Here is an 18,487-nt window from a genome sequence, read left to right on the forward strand (position 1 = left end):
ATGAACTGAGGCCAGATGTTGTTTCTTCAAAATAAAATTGATCAAGTTAAAAATGCTAGAGTTAAATTTCAATCTTCCTACTATGTAGGTTTTTTATGTCAAAGGGATCACAGACATATGCGCCCCTACTCTTGCAAATATTCTCCACATCAGGTCCTTGAAATTCCTGGACAGTTAATCAAGGTTCCTATAATTACCAGTGACTCCTGGGATCCACTGTTCATTTTGCTGAGCACTATGAAGAAGTGGTGACAGACCCTAATTTCTTAGGGTACATGAAGGCCTTGTGGCAAGATTCCTACACCCAGAAGAATCCCGTTTTTCCTAGTCCAGTCCTTACTATGATCTGCTCTGTGACCTTCATTAAATCACCATCTTGCCATTTCTTAATGACAAGACATCTACCCAACCATTGGAGGCACCCTCACCCCCTCTGAAAAAGAAAAAATGAATATGGTCTTCCCTGGGTTTTCCAATATAAATATTCCTTGCTATTCAAATCCAAACCCAGAATCTAAAGATTCTGATAAATTTTCAGAGAAATCTGCTAGCCAAACCCTCATTACTCACCAAGTTCAAAGTCAGGAAGCAAAGAGATTTGGATCACGGGAAATACTTGTATATTTTTAGTACTATTTAATTAAAAAACAATTAACATGTTATTAGGACAGGGCAGCCCCACTTTTACCTCTTTAATCAAGCCCTAAACAAGATCTTAAAATCTCACTGAACATTTATCTCCAGTTCTTTGAGTTACATTCTGTTAGTCTTTAGTCCACTTCCAGAAGCAACTAAAACATGTCCTCAAAAACTGCAGACATGCAGGGAGCTGGGAGGGGAGAGTATGTCATCCCTTATTATCCCCTGTAGTATGTTCAACTGAAATTGAATCTGCTGGACTCCTGTGTCTACTGTCTGTACTCAGTACAGGTTCCACAATGCAGCAAGCTAGGATGACAAGGGGCCTGTGACAGCTATGGTACCCGCAAAATGCTGAAGTGTCATTCCTAGCCTCCACCTAAGTGTCTGTGCAGTTTTTACTCATCAGCAGTTCTTAAGGTAACCTGATAGAAAGGTAGGCAGTTCCATTACAGAAATCCCATACTCCTTTATGTGATAGATGAGGCCCTCAGGACGTTCCTGTATAGTTCCAGGGCTTCATTACTTAGCATTTCCAAGCACGGCCTCCGGCCACACAAAACCCACTTTCATTTCACACTCTGATGCTGTTCTCTTATTCAGGATTATCACCACCACTACCATGCCCTGTGCATGCACACGCAGCAAGCAAAACACAGACAAGCCCCAAGACTGACGGCAGAGAAAGAGCACAGGCTGAGTTCAGATACATTTAGGACCCAGCCTCACCTGGGAGGCCTTCCTCCACCCTGGATCTGCAGCTATTTGTTTAGCTACATCTTGTGAGGATTCGCCAGAGACACAAAGCGAAAAAAGCAATGCTCTAAGGTTACATTTCCCAAAGTGTGCTCCAAAGCACTAGGGTCCTACAGGAAGTTGACAGACAAGATACTGGTCCAAAGAGTAAGAGAAATACTGCGTATCATATTTCCCTGGGAGAATCACAGCACATATTAGCATATTAAAGACTCCAAGGAAATGAGTTTAATGTAACTCAAATAAGTTTCCCAAACCATTCCCCCCACTGCCTAAAATCTATTTATAGTAAGGGCAACTCACAGTTGAGGAAATGTTACACAAGGGCCATTGCAAGTACTGAAATGGAGCCAGTCACAATTCCTACACCTATGCTCATAGAGCATAACCCACAGGGAACCTCAAGAAAGCGGTCAACCTACCTTGGCCTATGTATAAGAGTGTCACTGATTAGTATTTATAATTTGTTTCTGTTAGTGTTCTGTCCCTTTTCAGTCTAAGTGCATAACACAGTTATTTAAGGTGAGGTGTGTTGTTTTTTTTTTTTCCCCGAAAGTAGTTCTTCTAACAGTAAGTGTTAAAGGGTCTCATCGTTCTTTATCTACCTTACACCTACCCAACATAATAACTGACAGGCACTATTCTGATTACAATTTAATTGTAGGAGTTTAAATATTAATAAGCTTCTGTTAACTTCTCTGGGTCCGGTATTTCTCCACAGAGCTGTTCTCAGATTTTTTTTCTATCGTGGCTCTAATACAGTTCATGTAACAGCCTCTCATGTAAATCTAACAGAACAATATTTCAGTAAATATTCTCAGAGAAAAGAGAAACAATCCAAGGAAACTCCAGTTGAATTCCATTTTAAATTTATAAGTAATCAGATAAACAAATAATACAAGTAATCAAAGAATTACTTAACAATAATTGTTAACGTTAGCAAACACTAATGTTTGGTAAGCGACAAACATTGCTCTAAGCACTTTAAAAGTATTTATTCAATCTTTGTAACTATGAGGTAGGTGCTATCATTATTCCCATTTTACAAATAAGAAAACAGAGGTTCAGAAAAACATAGGGTAATAATTGGCAGAATTGGGATATGAGCCCTAGCAGTCTGGCCCTAGAGACTATACACTCAATGGCTGTGCTATATCATCACTTCTCCAAATACTACGAGATTAACTCCCTCTTAGGATACGGGGACAGCCTTGCTGATTTCTATGGGGTCCTGCCCTCACTAGCCATGACCAGTCAGGTCTCAATACCAGGCTGAAAATGGCCATGGGCCTTCCCAAACTGATGGCAGAGCCTCATTTCCCCAAAGCTACCTGGTTCAAAAGCTTCAGTGTGGGAGAAAAAAAAAAAGGCAAGAGGTCTGACATAACCAGAGACACAAGAAACTTTAAATGCACTTTGCATGAAACCAGTTAACAGAATTGACAGATGAATTAGTTAAAGTATAAATACAGTCACTGGTTTGTTCAGGATCACAGTGTGCAAGGTGGTTGTGAAACTGAAAGCTGTCTTGAGGACTTTCAGGCCATCCTCCACAAAGCAACTCTCAGAGGGGACACAATTTGGCAAAAACCACAGAGTCAGTCACTGTTGGCTGTTTGAGGTCCGACCTTATCACTAATTACTACCATGATCCTAAATCACTTTTAACTTTTGAGTATCTCAAAAGTGAGTGTGGCTCTAGAAAATTCTAAGAGAACAGAAATAAGAGCAGGAAACCAGTTTTTAACCTCAAAACAAAACAAAAAAGCCAAACAAAAACAGCAATAACACACGGTAAGAACACATTATAAAACAAAAAGAAATCTTTTTTACCTATCTTTTCAATGAATCTCTGGCACAAACCTGAATAGCCTTAAAATACTGAACAGATTTCACTAAAATCAGAGCATACAGTGCTCAGTCTTGACTAAGATGTCCCAAACCATAGTCGCTTCCAGAAAACATGACCTGAGCCAAAGAGTACATTTTCCCTGATCTTTATCTAGGACAATGTTCCACTCTGCTAACACCCTCCTTCATTGACAGTTTTTTCCATTCAATGACCTTTCATTCATCGTTGTACTCTAGTGACCTCAGTTTCATTTCATTAATTAACAACAGATGAGACACTGCCTGATTTCCCCGAACTCTTGAAAAACTATCTGTGGCCTCATCAGCAACTCAGTTTTGAAATATGTCTAAAATGTTCTTCTTCCTCTTACAAACCAGATCTAATAGGAAGAAAAATACAATTCATCTACGCAAACTTTTCGTTACAAATGGCTGACAGATACAAAACCCATCTTATTGGCCCTGTCACAACCCTCCATGGTCCCAGACTCCATGTTAGATTCCATTACAAGAAGATGCAACATTGGCACATTATCCTCCTCTGTTGAAAATGTTTTAAAATACCTTTTAAAGTTGTTAAGGATTTAACTCACCATCCAATCTCACCAAATTTCTATCCCTAGATTTTACATTATCACCTGGGAATGTAGAAAATGGAAAGTCGTATAATCCATATGAGCTTCCCTAAGACAGACCTGAGTCTGAATGGTGGCTTCCACTCTTCCCTGTATGCTGGAACACTTGTTTTTAAGAGAAAGGAAGACATAAGGGGCGCCTGGGTGGCTTGGTTGGTTGAGTGTCCGAATTTGGCTCAGGTCATGATCTCACGGTTTGTGAGTTCAGGCCCCACATCGGGCTCTGTGCTGACAGCTTGGAGCCTGGAGCCTGCTTTGGATTCTGTGTCTCCCTCTCTCTCTGCCACCCCCCCACCCCCCGCCCCCAAGCTCATGCTTGCACTCTGTCTCTGTCAAAAATAAATAAACTTAAAAAAAAAAAAAAAAAAGAGGAAGGAAGACATTCATGCAGATGCACCTGGCCTGCAGAGAAACGCAGACAAGGAGACCAGGGGGTAGACATGCAGATTTGGACTCTACAGATCTGGATGGACAGGCAGTCAAACTACAATTTCTGTTAGTCTTCCACAAGTCCGGCCAGTAGAATGCAGGTTTATACATAAAAATGTACACGTTACTTTGGACACAGAAAACATCTGGTGTAGCTTAAAGGCATTCATAATTATGTATCACTTTATTCTAATTCAGCCAAAAAAACTTCTTCCTTAAGTGACCTACCTCCACAATTCTAGTCACAAATACCATGTAAAAAGTCAATGTGAACTATCATTTAATTTTCAGAGAAGAAAAAAATCTGCCAAGTAAAATAAAATACATATAACTCTACTAAACAATTCCAATTAGTCACTCTTTTCTCTTCCCTCTGACCCTTGCCACCAGTTATAAATCACAGTTTTTTTCTTAACAAGGAATATTTGTAATAAAACAAAAGTAGCACTTTACTACAGCTTAGTGATGTTACATAAATGTTTAAGCCTCAAATTCTAAAAATGGATTCCCTAGTCTTTCTAACTAGAGATGAACGTCAATTCCATTACTGTTAAGAGCGTTCCCTGCAGGGAGAAAGGCAGGACTTCTTCACTTCCGGCCACTCATTAGAGCACTATCAGCAGAGCCGCCCAGGGTGGGAAGAGTTACAGGCAGCTCCCTCTCATATTCTGAATGGATTCCACAGCTCTACATAGAAACAGTGCTTACATAAAACTCTACTTCAAGACAGACTTTTCTAAAAAGTCAATGCAAATTAATTTTTATATTAAATTTTCACAGCGTTTATATAGCTTCAGTTTTTAAATATAGTCTTCATGTAGTTCAACCTTTGTAAAACAAAGACTCCATTTTTGTGACATAATACAACGCATTCACTTCCTTATTCCAGAATGCATATGAAGGATTTAAGTGAAGTATACCTGCACCTGTAGAGAACATTTCTCTCTGTACTGAAAATAAAATCTGCTACTTTGCTATTGCACAAAGTAGGCAACCCTAATATTAAAAACTAAATTTCTGGGGCTCCTGGGTGGTTCAGTTGGTTAAACATCCAACTTCAGCTCAGATCATGATCTCCAGGCTCGTGAGTTCAAGCCCCGCGTCAGGCTCTGTGCTGACAGCTCAGAGCCTGGAGCCTGCTTTGGATTCTGTCTCCCTCTCTCTCCACCCCTCCCCCACTCACTCTGTCTCTGTCTCTCTCTCTCTCTCAAAAATGAACACTAAAAAAAATTATAAAAAAAATTAAATTGCTGAAACGTATGTTTCAATTGTTGAAATGTTATTTTGATAACTTCACAGTGAAGTGACTGATTCAGGCAAACTTTGTTCTCTAGCCACTCACAAAAAGACTCAATTCTTCCAGGGTCAGCAGACTATACACACGGAGAGTTGAAGCTAGTTAAATAAAATGAACAAGAAAATGAGGTACCATAATTTCACACCCCTAAAGAAAGCAAACGATAATAAGTAGCTGTACTATTCCAATGTATATAGGTTCGTCTGAGTAAGCCAAGCCACACATGATTGATAAATCATTTCTGAGAGGGTAGAGACCATGGCATATTTTTCTGAACAACCTTAGCAGCATTCCTTCTTTGTCTTATTTAGCCAATCCTCCATGGAGCAGCACTGACGAGAAAAATCCCTAAATAATATAAGGCATTAACTTTAAGCTCTTATCCCATTCACTCTGTGTCCACCAGAGCACAGACCAAGAGGAAAGCAGGTACGCACTGCTGTGGAGACTATCCAGGAAGCCCAAGAAGTAGCCTACATCTCACAGAACTTGCCCATAAATGACACCTCCAAAAAAGCTTACTCTGCATCACTCTATCACCTCGCCCAATCAGGGAATGAAAGATTCTATCTAATCTAATTCGGGGATTAATACACTTATCGCCTAGACAAAAAAAGAATTTTAAAGTTTCAAAGTACTAGCAGGAAAAAACAAACCCAAATACTATAATAATGCAATTCTTTTGATTCAGAATGTCTAGATCTCATTATTCCCCAAGATCTAGATCTAGATCAATTAGCAAAATTCAGAAGTATTGTTTAGTAAAGAACTCTCAGAAGATGTAGAGTGATACCTATTTTACTGATCTTTCAAATTGGCAATAGAGAGCCACACCCAGAAACTCCTCTTAAAACACCCATGACACACAGCGAGGACTCCTAATAAACGCCCTCAAACAAACAAAGATTTTTCTAAAGAGCGCAACCAGAATAACCAAACAAAAGGAATATGGCCAGAATCCACCACTCACTGAGTAAAATCAACAAGTTCTGTAAGAGGGAAGCCAGATTCACAGAGGCAGCCCTGACTGATCCTGCAGTAATGTTAAGGGATGAAGACAACGGCAAGCAAGCAGTGTCCAGGGACTTCCCGAGAAATAAGAATTTAGGATGCCTCGTCAGCATGGATAGGAAGGTTATTTAAGAAACTGTATTTGCTCATTTCACCTGAAAATAAAGATCTCCAAGTTTGTACTGTTTGATGTCCCCAAATCCAATCTAACACTTTCAACTCCCTTTGGTCATGTTTACTTGAAAGACTTACTAACACCTTTAAAATAAAGTCAAAGCCAACGCCTCCCTCGCTTTCCTTCCGCATCCCCATCCATGGTAGTCCCAGCCTCCTGGTCAGCTCAGCAACATCCAGTTGCTATGCCAACACACTGACTTTCCTTTCAGTCTCTCCTACTGTCCTGCCTTTTCATTCTCCTGCCGCCCCCTGGTCCAGGACCTATTTCATACCTCACTCAGATAAATTCAGTAACAGCTCTCTCTCTGATCCACTTGTTCTGTTCCCAACTCATGTCCAATCTGCTGCCAGATGAAGCATCCTAAAATAAAGTTTTGATGTAATCTCTGCTCCCAAATATCCACAGGATAAAATCTACGATTGTGAGCAGACATTCAAGACGCTTCCTAATCTAATCCCAATCTATTGTCCAATCTGATTTTCCATGCCACCACCCTACATGTAAAAGGAAAAATCAGTCTTCTCTTTTCCTAACATACCTTTGTTTTCCAATCTTGAGCCTTTGGCAATCCAGTCTCCCCAATCCATTTTGTATTTCCTTCCAAACCATAGGCTAACCCAGGTCATACCTCTTCTACAGAAGTCTACCAAGGATTTTTTTTTTTTTTTTTTACCATAACTAATAAAATACATTTCACATCAAAACCTTCTGAACACACAGGTGACACCAGTGGCAGCCAGACAGACACAGACAGCTCTGACAGAGCTCTGGAGAGCTGGCCAGGGGTCTTAGGTTGATGCTGGGGGGGCCAGGTCCCAGAAACAAATTTCAGGATGCTATCTTCCCTTACTGAGTTGCTCTCCAACAGTTTCAATACCCTTCTGTTGCTTAAAAAAAAAAAAATCTTTCCTGACCAGTATATATATGGTCCTGCCAACTTAGAAATTTCATAAAATTTATGGCAACCATCTGGCAGTAAGTATTTGCCACTGACTTGGTAAGTGTGAATTATCTTTGTGTGTGTGTGGTGACTTCTATTTCTCCAGCTTTACTACACTGTGAACTACTTGTGGATAAGAATTATGTCTCACACTCCTTTGTAATCCCCTCAGCATTTAGCACAGTGCTTGGCACATAACTGAAATTCAATAAATGTTTACTGAATCCTCCCTTGTTACAATGAATAGCTGTTGATGGACACAAGTCTTGTATATTTTTGGTGCTCAAAAGGATTTCCTGATTCCATTCAAAGCCTAAAGCTATGCTGGCATGGGCGGGGGCCCAGAATCTGCTTCCTATTCTTGGACCACAATGCCCTAGAAGACTCTTAGGGTGACAGAGGCAGCACAGGGCAAGAAAAACTTTTTTCTGCTACTACAGAAAAAAATGTAGAATCAATGAGTGCTACTCTGGTCATTGACAAGCAATACTGAATCCTTACTGTGCTTCCTCCATACCCAATCTTTAGTGTGCTTCTAACTCTACATGAAAAGTAGAGAGAAAAAATTTTTTCTGATGTCCATAAGTGGCTCAGAACTCCATATGATCCAGAGAGCCCAATCATACCCGCAGGGGTCAGAATTCCAATAATGACTTGGAAGGTCCAATAATACCCCCGGGCTCAGGGTATCAGGGCACGTCCCTTAGGAAATTAATCAGACGAACTACAATTAGGACCTAGATAAGGATGAAGTGGCTGCTGGGCAGGTTTTACAGTGATCATCAAAGCAATGGGTGAAGTGAGATTATAAATTGGGAGATAACTCTATGAGTCAAGAGGAAAAAGGGGTATGAGTCTGGTCTCAAGAGAATGACTCTTAAAAATCAAATTTGACTAACTTATAAACTGTCTATGAATCACCATATAACTCATCTCTCATGCCATTCTACGTAAAGCTCCAAGCCTTCTGAGCTACCCTGTAGAAGGCTCTCCCAAGGACTACTTCTGTGTATTTCACTCTATCAACAGTCTTCTTGGCCAACTGCACAGCCTCCCTGGAGACTTCACAAAGTGGTCAGGAAGAAAGGGATATCTGTTCAGTCAACCAAACAATACTAGAGGCTACTGGAATCACACTTAAGTTAAAGAGATTTAGTGAGCACCTACTGTGAGCAGGACATGGCACTAGGTGAAACAGAGGCCCTTTCTGGAATGGAGAGTTTAGTGGGACAAATGCTAACCAAATAATTAGATGAATAATTAACTAATTATAGGCAGGTGGCCAAAGGAATGCGTATCACAGAGAAAACCAACTTTGCCTAGTGGCTAGGGAAGGCTTGACAAATACACTGACTCCAGCCGGAAATGTGAAGGGAGTGGAGGACAGGAGGAGAGGGTGTCTGTCTGCGAAGGCCCAGAGAGACTGCCACCGCAGGTTTACAGCACCTGAGAGGAGACCTACAGAAGTGAGATGGAATGAGGACTTACATGGCATGAGATGAAGTTGGAGAGGCAGACAGGAGCAGCCATTACAGGGCCTTGTGAGTCAGTTATGGATTTGGGAATTTATATGAAAAGCAATGATGCATATTAGACCAGGGAGTTATATAAATCTGGATTACATTAAAATATAAAAGTACAACTTTGGCTCCACTGCGACTGAGGGATTCTGGGGGGCACAGCAGAGGACAGGAGAAGACTAGTTAAGAGGCTCTTGGAGCCCTCGGGGAGAGGGAAGTCTTGGCTTGAGAGCTGGTGGCAGAAGAGGAGGAGAGCAGATGCTCCGTGAGGTCAGAGGACCTGGTGAGTGAGAGGTGGCAGAGGCTGCAGCCAAATCCCTGAAGGCTCACACATTTGTCCTCCTGGTTTAAAGGGCTTGTGTCATTTGATTTCATTTTTTCTCAACTCTCACTTCTCCCCTTTGCAAACGAAATCCACTCTGGTCCCCCCACTACCCTCTTTAAGTCGATGTTCAGTCCTGACATTTTGAATCATGTTTCTCCCCCCTCAATCAGAATGCCAGGGTCTGAGCCCCACCAAATCTTACTCCTCTTCCCAGGTTCAACTACAATCCCATTGCCATAATCGAATCTTCCCCAACCTCCACAGATGACATTCCATCACCCCGATCACCACATCACATGGTACAGCGCATGATCATGTGCTCCTCTCTTTCACCTACTCTAGGCATGTTTCCCCAAATTAATCGTTAGGTTCTCAAGGGCAGGGCCGAGTCTTTTGCTTTTCTGGTAGCTCAGCCCTGGGCCCAAACACAAAAGTGCCTGTGAAACACTGAGAAGTTAGACTGGATGAAAAGTCCTGGATCCGGCGCTTCTCCAGAACCACAGGTGACATGACCAGGGCCAGGGAAAATGGAGGCCACCAATGTCATCTAGGGTGCTGTCACTTGGCTTGTGCAAACTGTCAGGATGAGTAACCAAGGAACTATCTTTTTTTAAAAAGACACAGACATAGGCATCATGTCTTAGGCATGGTAGCTGGGCAGTGGCATAAACTGGCTTACCACACTGGCAGGCAGCAACTGCAGAAAGACAATCCAGTTTGGACCGCCTCACGCAAACGGAGGCTCAGAAGCTCAGCAACCAGTGGGCAAAATAGCACCTATACTTAGTCTATTTTCAGTGGCTCTCAGTCACTGCAGCTTTTTAAACTCAAGAACAGCCAGTTCCTGAGTAACTATAGTACTTTTCCTGAGATTCATTCATTTCAGTCTTTTACCAACAACGGCAGGATTTGAAGTGGAGTGACTAAAGATTCTCCTCTCTAGACAAAAGGACCGAAGAAATGCCAAACTAGGTAACAGAACTGTGCACAGCAAAATCCGTAACCAGCAAGATAAGGCATCCACTATACCTCCATTAGGAAGGACAGTAATTGATTCCATGAAACCAAAGCCATATGTTTATTATACAGATCTATTGACTGAATCCAGATCTCTGTTAAATTGAAAAACCATAGTGCCCAACACGTTTTTACTTACTCCTAGTTCTAATTAGACTCGCAAATCTAACTCAAAACAAAGAAATGTGTATTTGGCCTTTAACCAAAGCCAACATTAATCTGTGTTCAGAGACAAAATGTTTATAAAAGCCCTTAGCACTTTACTAACATTGTCCCTAACAGTAAATGCTTAATAAATGGTATCTTCTACCATTATTCAAGCTATATATACTTCAGCACAAAACAGAGTAGTTACACTTTTGATGATCCCCCTGCTAAAATAATTTTTAAAGCATTACATTTCTATATAGAGTATATTTTTATACATTGCTTCATTCCATAAAATGTGAATAAGAATAGGACTCTGAAATCCACAAAGAGTCTGAGGAAGAGCTACCAATAAAAGAGCCTTTCAAGATAAGGCTGATCTGAAATGGGAGCCCCTGATTCAGTTCAGCCTCCTGATGAAATTCCAGAAGACTCTGGAATTATTGCAGATATGGGCCTGGGGAACATAGTGAGAGTGAGAGCTTGGGAGACCCACTCAAGACTCTGTTACTTTCCTCATTTGTAAATGAAAGGGCTGGAGTCCATGACTCCTTCATGGTGTTTTGCTGTAGGGCTGGTTATCCTGTGCCTCATCACAGGACAGGAAGGAGTGATGCAGAATTAATCAACTGTCATGGGCCCCTTTTGCTTTTACTCAGAATTACAACACAGAAGAAAGAGAAGGAAATAACAGAACCGTATTTCTCATCTGTAGGCTGATCTTTATTTGTACTAATGACCCATTTATTCTCTTTTCTCTATGTTACCAAGAAATGAAAGTCCAAATTCAGTATTTTTCCTTTTTTCCTTCTATATTTATGTTCAGTCTGGCACCCTCAGAAATATAATAGACAAAAAGCAAGTAGAATAAAGTGATACACAGTGAATAAGTAAAGGCCAAGACACAAGATTATTTTTTATTTTTTAAGTTTATTTTGTGAGAGACAGAGAGCACGAGCTGGGGAGGGGCAGAGAGAGAGAGAAACAGAGACAGAGAATCCCAAGCAGGCCCTGTGCTGTCAGCCCAACAAGGGGCTCAAACTCATGAAACATGAGACCATGACCTGAGCCGAAACCAAGGGTCATCGCTTAACAGACTGAGCCACGCAGGCAACCCCAATATTTTTTAAAGAAAACGAGTTTTCTGAACATTACCTACCAAGACCAAAAACTTGATTATTTGTTTTCTAACTCATAATGATAACAGTTTTTTAAAAAGACTGATATCGAAGATTTCATACGTGTTATTCCATATAAATCCTCCCAACGAGAATCCCCAGTTATAGTCATTTTTGTGAAACAAACGTTTATGTCACCCATTCTGTCACCCTATTAACTCAAATTCTTAAGTCTTATTTTTACAAATGGTTGTGGGAGGATACATGTATTTTTAAACTGTGCTCATTTAATAACTGACTTCAAAATTAAAAAAAAAAAAAAATGGAAAAGATGGTTTTGTCACCATCTATCCAATGATGATGGAGAACTTCCCAAAGGGACCCAAATTCACTCTTTCTTGCTAAGATGAGGCTGCTCCTGATAATCAAATTCTTTACTACTCTGAGGGTAAAACAGTGCTATGGTTTGACTTGGCTTGGTTACTGGGAGACTTCCCAATGGCTAAATAGATCAGTTTATATTTACCGTTAAGAATATATAGAAATTGGGGTGCCTGGGTGGCTCAGTCGGTTAAGAGTCCAACCTCAGCTCAGGTCATGATCTCGCAGTCTGTGAGTTTGAGCCCTGCATCAGGCTCTGTGCTGACAGCTCGGAGCCTGGATCCTGCTTCAGATTCTGTGTCTCCCTCTCTCTCTGTCCCTCCCCTGCTCATGCTCTGTCTCTGTCTCAAAAATAAATAAAAACATTAAAAAAAAATTTTTTTTAAAGAGTATGTAGAAATTATCACAACCATTCTCAGCTCATACAGACTCAAGGACTTGTATCTTCCTATGAGTGGAGCTAGGTCTCCAGAGCTATTAGCTTTTTATTAAAGTTCAGTATTTAAGGATGACATAAAATTAGCACTGGCTCATCTCGGTATTTTTATTAACTCTTAAAATCGTATTTAAATCTACTTAAATAGATGAAAACACTTTCATATTACTTTTCTGTAACAGCTGTATGTTTGCTCTGAACAAATATACTTTGTAAATCATTTATTTCAAAACAATCTCAAGTTTTCACTACACTTCATATTGTCTCATGACTATTTAATAGAATCACTGATATTCTACACTAATAAAATGAATCACGTGAAACAGAAATGATACAAACCTACATGTAAGCTAATTTAGATAACAAATATTTACTGAAAACTTAAGAAGTGCTGGGCCTCCTGGAGAACACAAAGATGAAAAAGACATAATCCTCAGCTTAAAAAAGAATTCAGCAGGGGAGTTAAGCTAATAAATGAAAAAGATAAAGGATAACATAAGGTTTAAATAAGATTTTAAGATAATAATGGAAGATTTATGACAGGATAGCATATGGTTATCAAATGAATCATTTTGTTGACAGTACTGACTGGGCTTCTCAGAAGAAGGGAAAGCTGGTCAAGGTCCCTGGCCGAGGAGGCCTGCAGATGTGGCCAATACAGGTAGCGTTCACTGAAGAACCAGGTTCCAAGTTTCAGGACTAGAAGCGTTGGCAAAATGGTCTCCCTGATAATCAGCTGCCCAAGAACCCCTTTCACCTGGCAGAAACAAGTTTAATAGTCTAGCCCCGTCCCCAAACAGGACCTGTTCCATATTAAGGAATTAAGCCCATGCCAGTATAGCTTCCCCAAACCCAATCCGCATTTCCTTCAGTAATCCTGCACTTCTTTGTGTCTATATAACTAGGTCCTCTTGGTAAGTTTGGGTCTCCTCTTATTGGAGGGAGAGAGCACATAAAAATGCTTCATCTATCAGTTCTGTGGGGATGTCTTTTTGTTCCCCTTCTCCAAAGTAATTTTTTCCCAGGCAAGGTAGCTAGTCCTCTCTGAGAATATGAATGGAATTCAGGCCACATTTCTTTAAAGCATCTCACATCTGATACTTGCTTCCTGAATATCTCAGAGTAGCTAAAAGCTCTAGAATGATGGAGAAACCACTGCATCTTTCTATTACCACATCCACATGAGGTTGAAACTGTCTCCAACTGCCGGAAGCAACAGGGGCAGTTTGTAGTGAAAACTGTCTCCACCTACCGTGTCATTTTCTGTAGCACCTGTGAGAAGCTTGTGTGCTTTTCCAGTTAGGCAAAATATTTAAGAAACATCTGTCATTATGTCCTTCCAACCCACATCCCTGGAACATCCTATGAGCAGCTAGATGTTGGCAACACAACGGGTTGCCAACAACTGATGGCCATACCTTCCCAAGCATTTTCTTCCACTTCTGCCACTTTTCTGTCCACTCCTGTCACTAACCAAGGGAATTTCCAATTGGTCAGAGGCTTTTGGACAGCTGGAGGCTTTCAACCATTGAGAACCTTCTCTTAGGTTTCATAAGAGATCTGGCTGCTCACTCCCAAACAAGGCAATTCAGTCCCTGAAGCCACCTCCTGAACTAAAAGATACACAGGATTCTGGGGTGTGGATGGGGATATGGTGTCAGCAATACATTCAGTGTGGTTCTTGGTGCTGCCTGGATGGACTCTCATTGAGACCCAGGCAGCATTTCATGTATGATATGGGGATGTCAAGGTGTTCTGATCCAATGTGTCATTCCACATGTCCGTAGGGCTGATCTAGCCGATCGCACTGAGTCCTTTTTCTCCCTTGCCCAAGGAGTGCTCCTCCCACACCAACACACAACTGATAAGAACCTTCCCAGGTAACTAAGGAGTGTTCTTTGGTAAAGGGGAGAAAGGATATTTAAGGAACTGAAACACCTGTGCTAGAAACTCAGTATGAGCTCACTCCTCCACAGGAGTGTCCATCTGGCCACGCTGTCAAGTCAGAGTCCCTCCATAGGGAAAGCGTCTCAAACAAGAGTGAGGCGCAGAGTGTCTTTCCCGGGAAGCACACAGTTGGTGTACCCTCTTTAAAGAATAACCCTGATCCCATTAGTAGGATTCCAAGGTAAAGTCCTCAGAGTGCCTACAAGAAGCATGAAAGGAGTTCCTAAACTCACCAGATGAGTTTAATGGAACTCCAATAACAGCTGTCATATTTACCACAGTTATATCCCAGTAAAAGAATGCACCCAGCAACAAGAGATAGAACCTAACATAATTCTCAGCCACGGAATTCTGAAAACTGCATTCTAAGACACACTGACTTCACGTAAGGAAACCAACGGAAAGATCAGGCAGAATCACAGCATAAGCAAAGGGTATGACAACGGATAATCTATGCCTGCTTTTTGAGACCTGAAGCAAGAGCTGAGGAGAGAGAACTGGAGACATGGAAATCTCATCTAAAGCTTCAGAGTTTAAGTGTTAACACACCGACAATGGATTCATCCTTTTCTCTGGAAACTGAAATGTTTACACTTCCAACAATCAACTGCCAACAAGTTCACGGTATCCTCCTTGCAACAAAAGACTCAAGATGTGAAAATGATAATATCTACCATATTTTATTTTCTTAGGTCACGTTTTTAAAAGCAATCTTGCCTTTCACTGTGGCACAATCTGCGGGCCACAGCAGCTGTGTGTTCAAGGTCACTGTGCACGGTCAAACTGTATCCCCTGCTCTGAGCCAGTGTGAGTGACAGGGCTTTGGTATGAGCACTCTGCTGTAGAATCAGTGAGATGGAACTCTCACACCGCCCCCCCCCCCTCAAGACAGACATAAAATACTTAGTTCTTCTCATGTATTTCATAAAACCATAAGCTTAGTATTTGCAAACTGAGACCTTTTCCAGTTGTAAAAACGAAAGAAAAATATGAAAGTAAATGAGTTTTTAAATTGTCCCCCTAATTATTAGAATAAATAGTCTACATTCTCCTCTCATTGTTCATAATGCCCAAGAATGGTGAGCTCATTGCTGGAGTCCACTTTAACTGTAAATGTTTAATAAGAGTTCAACCCTGTGAAACTCCCCTGCTTCTTGCCACAGGGGCGGGAACTAAGAAGAGGAGCTGAGAGGTAGAGCATTTCATGTTTTTAGATCCCAGGTGAATGGAAAAATCCCCCGGCTAAAAGCAGCACACCTGTCTATGTGACATTTCTAGCTCATAAATACCAAATGAAGAGGCATTTGAGCGAAGTAAAAAAATACACTGATGTGTATGCCACTAACGTGGAAGAATGACAATATTCAAGTTAAACAGAATAGTTATGTCAACCGGAAGCTATAAATAAATCAGTTTACCCAATACATTCCCAGTTGTGATGACCTATCTTACGCTGAGCTCACTGCCAAGTACTGCTCACTGGTAGGGCTCGGTGAGATGCGAAGTCCTTTCACTTCTGCCACAAACCTTACCTGCGAGCAGGTGAACGGAGCTGAAGCTCTTCTCCAGTTTACCCAGAAGTACAGTGAGAAAACAGTCTGAAGACAGAGAGGCAACATCTTGGGAGCTTTGATCATAAACCACAACCTTCTGACTGCAATCAATATCAACCTGCAATGCAAACGTGAGGCTGTTAGGAAGGCAGCTCCCACAATCCTCTGGTGCTGAAGCAGATAACTGTCTCCCGCTTTCAATTAATAATCTGAATAAAAATGAGACGCAATTTTCTGGATAAACCTAGCATACAAATGGTAAGATACTTGTAAAAATCAACTTTTAAAAGGCAAAATTGATGTCAGGTGTGCTCCAAATGCCTTGGTTTAAAATCCTTAACACTGTAAAAGGCTAAAACTCATAAAACAGTATGTAAAATAAACATTAACAACCCTTGAACTAAAGAAACATTTAAAAACGTTTCTACAAAACAAATAAATCAGTTGCTTAGTAAAATTAAAACATGAACTCATTTTCATTCCTGAAGAAAAGAAACAGCTTTGCCTACCATGAGGACGACATTTTGGTATCCCAGAAATACCTTCCTCGAAGATAACATCCCTAAATCTTGAACAATGGTGCCTTCCCTTCCCACAAATAAACAGCACTTCTAATACAATTAGTTTCCACTTTCCTCCCAAGCACTCTTACAGAATGATCTCCTTTCAGTAAATTTGTAGATAATACAAAATAATGTATTAATTTAGTAACTTCTGATACACATATTATAAATTTTGTGTATTAAGTTACTAATAATATTGTTTATTAACTATAACTATTTATTAGTATTTAATTTTTTTAAAAGTTTAGCAAACCATTAATAGGAAAACACAGCATTTGACCAAATTAAAATAAGTTACCCTTTCTGTATAGGTTAGAGATATTCTGAAATGTGACAGCGTGGTTAGTAAATTACTTAGAGGTATCCCTTAGGTACCAAAGTTTAAAAAGCAACCAAAACTCGCTCAAATTACTTTTTCCCCTAAAAATAAGACTTCGTTTTACAATTATTTCTCATTCAGGGTGTCTATTTTAAAAAAGGAAAAAAGCAAACATTTACCTTATGTTTTGCTGAATGCTGGATGAGCTCTGTAATTAACACTTTGTCCTGTTGCAACCTTCGCTTCATAAGCTTGGAGCAGTTGATATTAATGGCTTCCAAAATGTGGGATGTATTGTATTCCACAAATGGCCGGCTATCAATTAGCAGCACTTTTTCCGTTCCACTTTCCAGCAGAGCCACCAACCTCTCAGTAACAATTTGAGTTCCAATCATCTCATGGGCCATGACAACAATAAGTCTTCTTTTCCCACCTCCTTCTTTAATTTGCCACGATGATGTAATGGTGGTGTGCTCAAAGGCTCAGCCACTCCATTGTACTAAAAATGTATGAGGTCAGGCTGGTGGTGACTGGCAAAAGGAGAGTTAAACCCATTTTCAGCAAGAGCCCTCCAAGTGAATGTCCCTTTCTCTTTCCCCGTTGATGTGCTCTTGCAAAGGACTCCTTCCACAAAGCAGCCCCTCACATTTGATTCATAAAGAGATGACTGGAATAACCATTCCACAACAAAAGATGCTTTGGGGCAGCCAGCGCATTACATCATTCTTTACCTTTGCTCCTCGCTCCAACAGCTTTACGCTGGACTGAAAATCCTACACGAAGACAGAGACAGAAAACAAAACATGGGGTCAAAAAAAAGAAAGAGCATCAGATTAGAGACAGCGTATGATTCATAATATTTACTCCATTAATCTAATTCCATACTTGCACTGTTTCATTTGAACAAACAAAAAGGACAAACAGGAATGGCTCCGGAAAATCCCACTGATGGTAATTCACTTTTACATCAAAATATAAAAACCCAAAGAAGATAAAAGAAGACACAGTCATGAATTATAATGACCCGAGGCCCAGAACTACACGCCTGTAGCATGAGATTGAAAGAGCTATAAAAAGATGCTTGAAGCAGTATTTTTTCCAAATGGGTTTTATTTGCTTATTTCCTGAAAAGAGCACAAAGAACAGCCTATGACCAGGTGAGCAAGCCCATACTATCAGGACACATCTTTTCTGAAGGCTTCAGAACCTCTGTGACGGTAGGAGTGTGTGTACACATGTGAACACGCACACACACGCGCGCGCGCGCGCACACACACACACACACACACACACACACACACACACACACCAGGGCACAACAGCAGCCCCTTTGAATTGCCCTGGGAAAACCTTTCATAAATTTCAGCTGCCTTTTAAGGAAAAGAAGGGACAAGAATGGCTGATATTCTTGTCATACCAACTGCT

General features: G+C 40.7%; 1 protein-coding gene across 5 annotated transcripts in view; it reads right to left on the reverse strand.

Annotated features, from left to right (window-relative positions):
• Window positions 1–18,487, reverse strand: part of DUSP16 (dual specificity phosphatase 16) — an 87,415-nt gene that overhangs the window by 26,753 nt on the left and 42,175 nt on the right. For 4 of the 5 annotated variants that reach the window (XM_045061388.1, XM_045061389.1, XM_019834529.3 and 1 more), the window contains 2 exons: window positions 17,242–17,835; window positions 16,160–16,298 (listed from right to left, as the gene is read on the reverse strand). In XM_045061388.1, coding sequence (XP_044917323.1) covers window positions 16,160–16,298; window positions 17,242–17,469 — 367 coding nt within the window. In that variant the 5' untranslated portion in view covers window positions 17,470–17,835. The remainder of the gene's footprint in view (window positions 1–16,159; window positions 16,299–17,241; window positions 17,836–18,487) is intronic. The other variant, XM_023256788.2, reaches the window with a different exon arrangement.

The sequence above is a fragment of the Felis catus genome, chromosome B4, assembly GCF_018350175.1.
Source record: "Felis catus isolate Fca126 chromosome B4, F.catus_Fca126_mat1.0, whole genome shotgun sequence".
In the NCBI taxonomy this organism is placed as follows: domain Eukaryota; kingdom Metazoa; phylum Chordata; class Mammalia; order Carnivora; family Felidae; genus Felis; species Felis catus.